Below are 13,204 nucleotides of genomic sequence, written 5' to 3' on the forward strand. Positions count from 1 at the left end.
ACGGCATGTCTACACAGAAAAAACAAACAAACAAACAAACAACTCTGCAGCAGCAAGTCTCCAAGCCCAGGTCAACTGATTCAGGTTCACGGTGCTCATGCTGCAGTGTTAAAAATAGCAGTGTAGACATTTGGGCTTGGGCTGAAGCCTGGGTTCTGAGACACTTCCCCCTCGCTGGGTTTCAGAACGCAAGCTCCAACCCAAGCCCGAAATCTACAATGCTATTTTTAACCCTGCAGCACAAGCCTGAATCAGTTGACCCTGGCTCGGACTCTTGCTGCCACTGGTCTTTTTTTGCTATGGCGATGTACCCTCTTGTCATCAAAATGGGAGCCGTTCAATGTTGCCATCTGTTGAAAATCTGGCACGCTTCTGACAATTATAGAGTAAGTAACCCTGCTAAGAATTGGGTGGAAACATTTTACTAGAAAATTCACTTAAGGCATCAAAAGTCAACAGCATGGATGACTTGGACTTCAGGGCTATACTGTGGGAGGGGATGTGTGCCTGTGTGTAAATCTGTGCATATAAAGACAAGAAAAAAAATGTTTATTTTAAGCAACACTTACTTCTCAATTCGGATTTCAAGTGCAGACCCACTTTTAGAATTTTCCAGCACATGTTCGATTCTCAAAACAGTATCTAAAAAGGTAACTTTCACTCTTCTTAGAACTGACGTGAGGAAACCAGAAGACAATACAGTTACATCATGACCATTTAAAATCACTGAGACACACTGATGACTTAATATATGAATAAAAAGATCAATTCTTCTTTGTTGATTAAAAGCTAATATTTATTTCATTGTTAGAATTATGAATAGCATCTAATACAATATCACAATTCCAAATGAGAACCTAGTTTTCTATCAGTAAGTCTTAGCTTCTTCCAGTTGGACATTCAAAAAAATGTAAAGCAATCTGAAGAAAACCCACTTCAAAATTTCAAAACTGCATCCAATGCCTTGTTATGCTAAAAACATGAACTGTACAGAAGACTGTTCTACCAGGTTTTTTCTCCTAGGGCTATTAACACCAATGCTGATCCAACTGTCATATGATGTGCTAAACCAGCACTGCCAGAAACAAGACATTCTGCCAGTCAGCCCTGTCAATGAAAGGAATTATCCAAATTTATACTGGTATGAATGAGAGAATTTGGCTCTAATGAAGAGTTGAATCAGCACACTGCAGAAACAGTTCTTTGGGTTTTTTTTACTACTGTGGTTTTATTTCCCTGCTCTTCTCTCCTGTTTTAACTGGTAGAAGATAGAGTCACTGATAAAAAGTTGAGAGAGAAGAGAAGCTGTTGCAAGTGAGCTCTCATTTTGTAATATTATGGCATGGTGTAGGCTAACACAATGTAACTTAAGATGTTAATTCACAAGGTGCATAGTAGAGTCATACCTGTTTCAATAGTTTCTGCAAACTTCTCAAGCCCTTCAAAAGGTTGAGACCCTTCTCCCTGTTCATCTGTCAGTTTTTGGCTAAGACATTCTTTTGCAAGTTGCATACTAGTGGTCATAAAACTTGACCAATACATAGGCTCTGAACCAGATGCTGTAGAATAAGATAAAAGTCTTAAATATATTTGGCCATAAATGTAAAACCAACAAAACCAAAGCAAACAAATTATTTGTTTGGTATATCTAGACAAAGGTATGGTCTACACACAAGCTGCACCAGTTTAACTAAAAGTCTGATTTTAAACCATTACTTAAACTGGTACAAACCCCTGCATGGACACACTCAAATCAATTTAAAATTGGCTTCTTTCTTTTTAGCTTCTGTTGGTAAGTTTATAGGTACAAGATAAATCAGTATAACCAGTTTTAAACCAGTGCAAGTGGGGCCACAGAAGGGTTGGCACTGATTTAACTAAATCAGTTTTTTAAACAGATTTTTAATTACACTGGTGTGACTTCTGTAGGCAAGACTAGGCATAGACAAGGCCTAAGAAAAAATGCTGTTCTTTAAATGGAGTTAGCTTCCTTGAGGTAGCTGTAATTGAAGATGACTTCCGGGTATTAAGGAGGAGCACCAATTATTAGTTAGATTGTGGTAGCAACAAAAATGTACTAGACACTGTCCAAATCTACAGGAAGTCCATCTCTACCTTGAGGAAGCTAACAAGATTTGAAACATCACTCAACACCTCAATCCTCATCCAGCCTAGGATTTAAGGTGTGATTTTAGCACATTAGCACATGCTGAGGGCACTGTGTCTGGCCTAGCTAGACTTTTTAAACATGCTATTAGCATGTATTAGCTAAACTGGTCAAGTTAAACACTAAGGGGGAGCCTAGAATTTGACTTGACCAGTTTAGCATGTGTTAAAAGCAACGTGTCTCATCTACACTAGATTTTTAAAATGTGCTAACATCACATCTTTAAATCCTAGTCTAGACAAGGCCTTAGACGCTATTTGACATCTTTACAATCATGTTTGTTGATAGAGGTCAACCCTAGGATGCCAGATAACACAATTGACGGTCATCTCTAACAGCTAACTTGATAACAGTCTGACGTTTGCTCGTATTAAAAGTAAACAAGGCACATCAATTAATTTGAGGTAAAAGTTCCACTGTAGACAAGCCCAACTGAAGCTAACACTACAGTAGATACTAAACTGCATCCATGATAGGACCTCAGTGGTGTTTCAGATGGGATTAACTACCTCAAGGTAGCTAGGTCTGTTTTAAAAAATCCCTACACCATGTATTAATCTTGTGGCTGTAGCTGCTTGGTGACAATATTTCTTTCCTACATGCTCCAATTTTAAACAATTTGTGACAGCAAAGGACAACCACACATCCATGCAAAAAAATAAAATAAAGCTCATTGACAATCGGGGAAAGGAAAAGCATGATCAGTGAAAAACTCCTTCCTGAACCCCACAAAAACAGTGATCCTAGCTAGTACAAAGCAATAATTAATAATGTATTTTTTCACATACTTATTCATAATATTAGACTCCAGCACCAAAGTGAAGGCCATTCCTCCTATTTATTACTACCTATTATTACCATTCTTTGTAAGATAATATCTTCTTAGATGGACATTAGCAAGTAAAATTAGCCTAAGATTTAAGTTTTATTACAATAAATTAGAATGAAACATAGAACAACAAAAATATACATGATTTTAAAAGAAACCTATTCAAATAGGACTTTCAAAGAGACAAAAAATGTTCTTATGCCTTTTGTCACTTCTTTATGGTGTCTAAAAGCAGCATAAAAGCATTTCTCTTATCTTTCCATTATTCAAAATTCAGATCCTGAGCAGTCTAAAGGACACTGTGGTCTGTTCTATACTATAAAAATTAAAACAGTTTAAGCCGGTAGGATGTTTGTATAAAAATATGTATCCACAAACAAAAACGCCCCAAATAGTCCATACATGGTTAATAATGCATTAGAACAGACCACGTCTCAGCCTAACCAGTTTCGTCTGAACTAGGTTAGTGCCAGTGTGGACACAGACAAGCTGGATGGTTCTACCAGTCCCTCCAACACTGTTCCGAAGAAGACTTCTGTGTACTAGGGGAATGGGTCTCAACCAGGGGCATGCAGGGAGTACATCAACTCATCTAGATATTTGCTTAGTTTTACAATAGGCTACATAAAAAGCACTAGCGAAGTCAGTACAAACTAAAATTTGTATAAAATCTATATACTATACACTGAAATGTAAATACAATATTTATATTCCAATTGATTTATTTTATAATTATATGGTAAAAATTAGAAAGTAAGCAATTTTTCAGTAATAGTGTGCTGTGACACTTTTGCATTTTTATGTCTGATTTTGTAAGCAAGTAGCTTTTAAATGAGTTGAAACTTGGGGATACACAAGACAAATCAGACTTCTGAAATGGGTATAGTAGTCTGGAAAGCTGAGAGCCACTGTACTAGGGAACAGTACCAAAGGGATTCTCTACGTGAATACTTAGTTCACAGCAAGCTGGGGTGTAAATCTATCCCGCACTAGGCTACCATGAATTAGTCCACGCAGACCCTGTTGCCAAGTACTAAAAGCTCCCTAGTGCACTTTGATCCACTCCCATTTCAAAGCAGGACAGATCAAAGCACACTAGGGAACCTTTAGTGCATAGCACCAGGGTCCCACATGGACAGCGAGCATGTAGCAGCCTAGAGTGGAGTAGATTTACATCCAGCCACCAAAATGTGCTTGTGATGCTGGCAGGCCAGATGCCAGGCATTAGCTAAGAACTGACAACCCTGGGGAAACCAGAACAAGTCACCTGTACATTAGTTTTGCTCAAAACAGGTATTAGTCTTATCAGAATGTATTTTGTGTGTTTAGACACTATGAAATACTCATAAGTTGCTACATGCATTAATCTTACTTGCAACGTTTGTATTCCATGCTATAAGAAAATAAAATAAAAAAAAATAAAAAATAAATAAAATAGAAGACCAGGGTTGGAAGGGACCTCAGGAGGTCATCTAGTCCAACCCCCTGCTCAAAGCAGGCACAATTCCCAATTTTTTTTTTTCCCCCAGATCCCTAAATGGCCCCCTCAGGGATTGAACTCACAACCCTGGGTTTAGCAGGCCAATGCTCAAACCACTGAGCTATTTCCCTGCCCCCCCCCTCGCCCAATATGTACGTTTTGCTTTATAACTTTGAAAATGCTTGCTCTGAACTTGTAAACTCAGGCATGAGAATTGTCCAGCTGTCTCCTGGGTCCACTCTGAAAGACACTTAGATTTGGCAGATCACTACAACTCTGTCACTCTTAGGGTTTAGATGTTAACTCATTTGTGTGTATATGTTTGCTCACTTTATTCTGTAAATGATTCATTTCCATTTCTTAGTTAATAAACCTTGAGAGTTTATTACAGGATTGGCTACAGGCTGTGTCTTTGGTGTAAAATCTAGGGTACCAACTGATCCAGGTAGGTGACTGGTATCATGGGACAGGAATCAACCTGAATGTGGTGTGATTTTTGGTGTAAGTGACCATTTACCCATTTATTAAGTCCAGTTTGCGGGGGGAGGGGAGATAGACTGGAGAGTGTAAGGGGCCTGTCTGTGACTCCATGGTAAGACTGTTATAGATATCCAGGAGTTCACATTTGTTACTGACTTGGTGAAATTTAATTATAGATGACAGTTTGGAGTGTCTGCCCTGTTTTTCACAGTCTGCCCTGAGGTAGGCACTCTAGACAGCATGACAGCGCTTTTCTGCAAAGAGTAGGAAAGAACCCTGCAGCAGGATGGCTCACCCCTTTAAGGGTTGGAGACCAGGGGGCAGCCAACCCTAGTTACTAAGGAGGCACATGGGGATCAGCTGATTTCCTCAAAGAGCAGCAAGAAGCTGTAGAGAAGGGATTCTCAGGGAGACCAAACGTGGAGTACAGAAGCTGCTGGGAGCAAGTAGACTCCAGTAGAGAAAGTTGGGGAGTGAGACTACAGGCAAGAAAGGCCAGGGAGTGACCTGATAAGGGGTAACAAATGGAATTGCAAACTTTATTTTGAATGTTTGCTACATTAAACCAGAACCCAGGAAGGGGTGAAAATGGATACAAGGGTTTGTGAATTACTGAAGCCCCATGAAGGGGGAAACTGAGGTGGGAGTGGGGAACCCACTTGCAGGGCCACCCAGAGGCCACAAGAGGACATATGTGAAGCAGCCACCCAATGACAAACCCACAAGAAACAGTATCATCATCTCTCCCCATAATAAGTCCATGCCATTGCACCATCCTCCAGCCATGAGCAGTAATCAGTTCCCAACCAGTCAAGTTCAGTATCTACTCAAACTGGCCAGTAGGAGCTATTGTATAATAGATAATTAATAAAACACTCTCTTCTATCCACTATTTAAAGGGCTACCTATACAATACAGCTTGTCCAGATAGCACAAATGAAGCAAAATACAAACTTGTGGTCCTCACACGGCAGCATGCCACATTATGGGTAGACCAGTCCCAATTAAGGTCTCTAGAGAATTTTCCTATGAGTCAAAAATAAGCAGAAGCAAAAATGAAGAAGATTTAGATTTGCTTTTATAAAAAAGAAAAATATGGGAACATGGCTGTTTGACTATAAAATGTTAGGTACAAAACGGACACTTATGAGGAAACATTTCTTTATTAATGTCTAAAATTACATCTATGTAAATGCGGAAGCAAAGACACAGAACTTCAAAATATTATAGACTTAAATTAATTAAACCGCTGACCTATTGAAGAACACTTGATAATTATTATATTCTCTTTTTCTAAGATACATATTTTAAACAAATAGTGCCTAGGCACAATTTTTTATCTTGTACGTGTAATATTATAAAAAAAAAACAACAACAAAAAAACCACTGGTTGAAGCAAAACTGCCAGTATAATCTCAAACATTTGAACATAAAGAATACTCCTAATTTATCAATGTAAAAGCCAAATAAGATAATGCAGTAAACCTACCAAGACGAGGCCTTGGCCTGAAGACCATCTCTAATCCTTTCACTTCTAGTGCACAGTTATCCTGTAGCAATGACCCCCAGGGAACAGACAGAGAAATGGACTGGATAAACCCTTCAGTGACTTCCAGAGGTGCATCTGCTGATTCCAGAATCTCATTAAGACACTAAAAGGAGAGAATCCAAAATTACGCTCATATTAACAGAATCAAAACATTTAAGATATGTTAAAAGAAATTAATGTATTTTAAAAACTGGAAGTTATCCTCTACTTTGGTTCTGTCAATGATGCATGCTAATTAAGCACTAAACTTTTAATCGAATACAATTCCTGCTGTGGTTTTTCTTATGATCTATACTACTGAACTGTTCTGTATGTTCCATATGTTCCTAACAGAAATATTATAGTACTGCAGCTTAAAATGTTACCACAAAAAGAAAAAATAATTACAGCTATAGGAAAGGCCAGCATAGTAAATGGATAAAAACAGTTTGTTCATTGTGACCAGAAGCTTTGATTAGGACACAAGCCAAATAACTAAATTTGATGTAATGCTCATTCCATACTTGTCTGACTGTGATAACTGAGCCAAAAAGATTTATTTCTATTGTACTGCATGCTGTATTGACTGCTTGTTAGTTCTAAATATATGAAAAAGTTATTCCCAGTAATGTTCAAAACTAGTATTTTTTTTCCAGTATTCAAAATTCAAACTACCACTATTTTTTAAATGTAAAAATCAGAACAGACTTGACTGGCTGGTGTTCTACAAAAACAGTACTATTCATAGACCCTTCATATTTAATACACCAGTCCTCATACTAAAATTGGTTTCTGATGAATGGAAGTAAGGGGCTCACACTATCATGTTGCCTTAAGTTCCAGACTCACAGGAAGGTGAACTGGATGATTCCTTTGGAGAGATAGCTAATAAAAAAGGAGACCTCAGCTCTGAAAGCCTATTCAGTTCTAGAAAACATCCCAGAGAAAACCTGTTATTGCTCTTTGTAGCTTTCATCCATTCTATACAAATTCCAACCATTTTTTTCCAATGCTACATTTCTTTGCATTAAAAGATCACTTATTTTTAAAAGAAAACCCCTTTAATTTATGCTCATTTAAGTTTTTCATGTTTATATATTGTTAAATAAGATCCAAATTAAGCTTTTTTTAAATATACAGTTTTTAAATTCTCCATCATAACTATAAAGTGGGTCCATAACTGATTGAAGGACTGAATTCAGAGTAGTTATCCATGGTTCGCTGTCAAACTGGAAGGATGTATCTGTCCCAGATCAGGTACTTTTCAACATATTCATTAATGACTTGGGTAATGGAATGGAGAGTATGCTTATAAAATTTGCAGATGATACCAAGCTGGGAGGAGTTAAAAGCACTTTGCAGATACGATTAACGTTAAAAATAAACTTGACATATTGAAGAATTGGTCTGAAATTACCAAGATGAAATTTAACAAACACAAGTGCAAAGTGTGCAAAGGAAGAAGGGAAATCAACTGCACAGATGCAAAATGGTGAATTGGCAAGGAAGTAGTACTGCTGAAAAGAATGTGGAGGTTATAGTGGATCACAAATGAGCCAACAACGTGATGCAATTGCGAAAAAGGCTAATATCATTCTGGGATGTATTAATAGGAGTGTCAGATGTGTGACATGGGAGGTAATCAGCCTCAGCTAGAGAGCCCAAAACGGAACACAGTACCATGCTTTAAGAAATATGTGGACAAACTGGAGAGAGTCTAGAGAAGAGCAATAAAAATTATAAAAGGCTTAGGAAATATGACCTATGAAGAAAGGTTAAAAAAGCTGGGCAGGTTTAGTCTTGAGAAAAGAAGACTGAGGGGGGGACATGATAACAGTTGTTAAATATGTTAAGGGTTGTTATAAAGCAGACAGGGATCAATTGTTCTCCACGTCCACTGAAAGTAGGACAAGAAGTATTCAGTGGTTAGATATTAGGAAAAACTTTCTAACTGTAAGGATAGTTAAGTACTGGAATAGGCTTCCAAGGGAGGTTGTGGAATCCCCATCATTGGAAGTTTTTAAGAACAAATTAGACAAATACCTGCCACAGATGGTCTAGGTATATCCGTCTTGCCTCAGCATGGGGAGCAGGACTATATGACCTATCAAGGTCCCTTTCAGCCCTACATTTTATGTTTCTATGTTTTATTAAACAAGCATAATATTCTAAAGACCACATATAATTTAACCATAATATAGGTTGTTTCATCATTTTATAAAATGCCTATATGTATGTATTTATCAAGCGTGACAATTTTCTAATAATAAAGTGAAAAGTGCTGGCATCCTATTGCCAACAAAGACTAACCAATGGGAAGGAATATTTACATCTTAAATATACACTCACTAATTTCACACATGAGTATATCTTCAAAACACATGTACACCAGTAAAAATGCTGTATGTCAATCTTGTTCACTAACACTTCCAATCAGTGTCTGGAGGTCAGTACACAAAGAATCATGATTCATAAAACATTCTCAGGCCTTGATCCTGCAAACAGTTATGGATATGAGAATTTTTTGTCGTGTGAGTTCAACATAAATGGACTACTCATGTGCCTGAAGTTGGGCCTTGCACATATGAAAAAATTGCAAGTTTAATTTAAATCACTTTTTAAACACAGGCTGCCAGTTCCCTACTCTGTCTATACTTTTTGCCTTCAATCGTTTTTTTTTCTCGTTGGTCCTACTTACATTCTTAAGAATTTTTGATGTGCTTTACTATTTTAGTGTCTGATACAGCATCGATTAAGAGTAATGTAAAGAGTCTCACTGACTTTAACAAGAGTTGAATCAGACCCTGAAACAGTTTTGGAAAGAAACAATTTGATTTATCATATGTATACGACGATTACCATTCAACGCAGTTAAACCTGTTTCTAAAATAAAAGATAATGCAGTAACTGTAGTTATCAATCAACAGTGTGAAATGTTTCACGTAGCAGAAGTATGAGCAAAAAAATTAGTGTACATTGGAAAAACTTGTTGCTACCACAAAAATGAGGTATAAATTCAAACTGTGGTATTTCACATGTATCTGAGCTACATGTATGGACAATTATATATATGAATATTAATAAAATCTAGCATATCAAAACAAATTTTGAATAAGTCTGGCCTCAGATCTCTTTTTACAAACTACATATAGGGAAACAGAAAGTAAAATTTATTGTGATTATTCTTTCCAACTATTTTAAGCAAACTATAAGAAAAAATACAAGTGTATGTTTATTACAGTTAAATGGCATTAATAAAAGATAAAGATCTGTTTAGCGAATAAATGATTAAAAAGTATTTAAAATAAAATTGTAAAACTCCACGTATCTACACCAACTGCTGGTTTGATCCTACATCACTGAGGAATTTCCACTGGAGTCAATGAGAATTCAGGACATGGAAAGGCTTTGCAGGGTTAACTCCAGAAGCAGCAGTGAAATCAATCATTAAGCATATTTATATATTCAATCACAAATATTGTGGGCTAAATTCTGACTTTCATTAGACAATGCAACCCTCCTCAGGTCAAAGGGGTTGCACAAGTACAGTGGAGGTCAGAACATGTCCCTCTGTATACGGTAAACACCAAGACAATGGTGTATATATTATGTATACTTTAAAATATTTTAAAAAATTAAATGAAACCAGTCGATGAAGAACAAAGTTCAAAAACAGAACAAAAATGAGAAAATAATTAAGGTTAAAACTACAGCCTCCTTGAGGACATGTAGACAGCAAGTTTAAAGTGACTTGAAAAAAAAAGCAGCTATAGCACTTTTGCAACACCTGTTTTTGTAATCTTTCTGTCATGAATGAGAGAGCCATATCTAAAAAGCACTAGCCACTCACTAATTTATAGGCCAGAAAACACTGCCCAGCAAAGAAAAAAAAAAGTTTCTCCAAACTGGAAAATGAACATTATATGCACATTTTACTAACTTTCTTTAATACACCAAGCACTTTACATAAATTGCAAGGGTTCATAATGTTTATTTTTCAAGTCTAGTGTAACTAGCAAATGCTGTTTTAATATCCACTAGAGGGCACTGAAATCTTATTCAGACATTAAGTCTGCACACCTACTACACAAAAACAGCTGTCCCACAGGACCAAATGAAGAAATTAATATTTTGCATTTACAAAGTGTCTTTTATCTAGGGCATCTCAGAAGTCCTTTACGTAAAACACAACACGCCTACTATAATACCTATTTTACAGAATTAGATCCCAAGTTTGCAAACATTAACATCCATGCTTAACTTTACTATTAACAAAGTTTAGTGGCAGTTTATTAGTAGTAAAGTTAAGCACACATGTTTACAGAATTAAGGGCTTAAACAAACAAACAAACAAACAAACCAAGGCCTACAACCCAGATTTCACATAAACGCATTCTGGAATGATGGCACCACTTTGGACCCCATGAGACTGACCCATGGCCTTCTTCACTGGTGAAGGGCAGTTAAGAGTTCTGGGGCCACATATTTACCAACTTCAAAAACTCCCTGAAAGAGAGAAGTTTAGGACCTTTGCAACAACAACAACAAAAAAGGCATATTCAGATCTGTAATATGACACAATATACCACCCAATGTCTAATTTCCCATTCCTCAGCGAAGTGATTGAATAGCTTGCAAAGCATCAACTCCAAGAACAACTGACCTCTACCACTATTTTGGAACCTGCTCAGCTGGAGTTTATACCAGAATATGGTACAGAAGCAATTTATGTTTTGTTGGTGGTTGGACAGTCTGTTCATAGCCATGGACAGCTAGCAAACTGCCATATTCATGCTACTAGGCCACCCTGGTATTTCATATCGTCAGCCACAATATATTAGTGACTTGCCTTACAGACCATTCAGAGTTATGTGGAGTTACATTAATTAAGATGGCTCCTGATTTACCTCAGACTAGACCTAGATAGTTCTGACTGGCAAGTTCCCATGCCTTCCAAACTCTCACCTATGGCATTCCACAGTCCTTTACCCTCTCCCCCACCTAACTCAATGTTTGTATAAACACATATTAAAAGATTGAGACTATGCTAATACCATCCAGAGTTACATCTCCATCATAAAAAGTGCAAAAATGACTAACTACCTAGCCTAGTGTCTCAAAGAAATCAACACAAAGATGAAGACCAGCTGACTAAATCCTAACACAGACAAAACAAGTGATGCTATTGAAAAGAAGAAGGTGTTGTGAAAAGAGGAAGGTGTTGTGAAGAACAAACTGACATCCTATCAGTCAAGCCACATATAGTCAAAACGATGCTCAGCCTTAAAATCCTCACTGATAATGGAGACCCAAATGTCAACAACTCCTAGAAATACCTCCTTCTTCTGACAGCTGGCCAAGAGACTGCCAAATATTAATAGATACAGACCCAGCCATAAAGATGCATGTTGTTGTGACTGCTAGGCTGGATTACTGTAACACTATATCTGGGAATGAATATGCAAGGCCTGAAAAAAATCAATTTTGTTCAGAATGTGGCATTCCATGGGCTAAGCAACACCAGCAGAGCAAGATCCTCCCACTCCCACTGCTTCTGTTGTTGACTACCAACCGAATACCGGGTCCATTTCTAAGCCAGGGAACTATTTATTAAAGCTCTGAGTGCTCTGGGTTTGAGCTATCACTTCCCTCTCCCCTACCAGGTCCTTTCATGACAGCAGAGCTTCCTCTATTCAAGACAGTGGAGCTGTCCATAAAGCCAGGACAGAGTTGGAGATGGAGCATTTTTAGCAATAAGCCCACTGAAGAATGGACCTCCCTTTCGAAGAGCTGATTGACCAGCTATCTTGCCATCTTGAGGCCAGGCTCAAGATCAGTCTCTTTGCCTTTGCTTTCAAACAACATTTTTAAAAGCACCCAAACCCCACTCAGTGTTACTGCACATGGGCAGGGCAGGAAAACCAACTGCACCAAACTATCTATTTATTTTTTGGCAAGGTACTCAGACACCATGGCGACAAGTACAATTCCCTAGATAAAATATTAGAGTTGACTTTATTTTTTAAGGCAAAAAAGGTGATTTAAAAATAAAACAGGTGGCACCCGAGGGAGGGGAGGGGCCTGGGGCTGATCCCTCAGGAGCAGCAGGGTAGTGGGGACTGCACCTCTCTTACCCATTTATCCAGAGGGACCTGCGCCAGAGAGCCGGTACCCTGGTACAGATCCAGGCTGAGCTGCTCCAGACTGAGCTTCTCCTGCAGGAAGTGGCCCAGGTACCTCTGCAGCAGGTACCTGCAGGCCCTTTTCTTGATGGACTCTGAGAAAGGCCAAGGCATGGTGGCGGGTCGGGGACGGGAGGGGGTCACTAGGCTGGAGCTGCTGGGCTGGAAGTGGGGGGGCTAATCGGCTGGGGCGACGGGGGGCGGGGAGCTGCCGGGCTCGAGTCAGCTCTGCTAGGGAAAGAGCTCCCTGCGGTCCCCCGTCCCCCGACTCGCACCCCGTGGGGCCGGACCCCGCACCCTCAGGGGAAGAAGGCAATGACAGGTAGCTCCATCCTCACTGAGCCGCCGCCGCCGCCATCTTCTCAGCGCCCCGGGATGCGAGGGGGCGGCTGGTGATTTCGGGGCTCCACCGCGGTAGCGCGCGCGCACTGCCGCCTGGCTTCGGTCCCTTCAGGGGACCTGCAGCCACCTCCTACGTGCCTCTACCCTCACCGGAACCGAGCGACAGTGACGCCAAGGTGACGTTTCAGCGGAAGTG

The 13,204-nt window shown here is 38.9% G+C and overlaps 1 protein-coding gene across 1 annotated transcript in view; it reads right to left on the reverse strand.

The window, feature by feature from the left end:
* The window catches only part of ATG2B (autophagy related 2B), a 79,651-nt gene extending 66,528 nt beyond the window's left edge, over nucleotides 1–13,123 (reverse strand). The window contains exons 1-4 of the mRNA XM_084632623.1: nucleotides 12,619–13,123; nucleotides 6,446–6,608; nucleotides 1,407–1,559; nucleotides 570–672 (exon numbers count right to left, since the gene is read on the reverse strand). Coding sequence (XP_084488749.1) covers nucleotides 570–672; nucleotides 1,407–1,559; nucleotides 6,446–6,608; nucleotides 12,619–12,780 — 581 coding nt within the window. The 5' untranslated portion in view covers nucleotides 12,781–13,123. The remainder of the gene's footprint in view (nucleotides 1–569; nucleotides 673–1,406; nucleotides 1,560–6,445; nucleotides 6,609–12,618) is intronic.
* Between the last annotated feature and the right edge of the window lie 81 nt (nucleotides 13,124–13,204).

The sequence above is a fragment of the Lepidochelys olivacea genome (genome assembly GCF_965140295.1).
Source record: "Lepidochelys olivacea isolate rLepOli2 genome assembly, chromosome: 6".
Taxonomy (NCBI): Eukaryota; Metazoa; Chordata; order Testudines; family Cheloniidae; genus Lepidochelys; species Lepidochelys olivacea.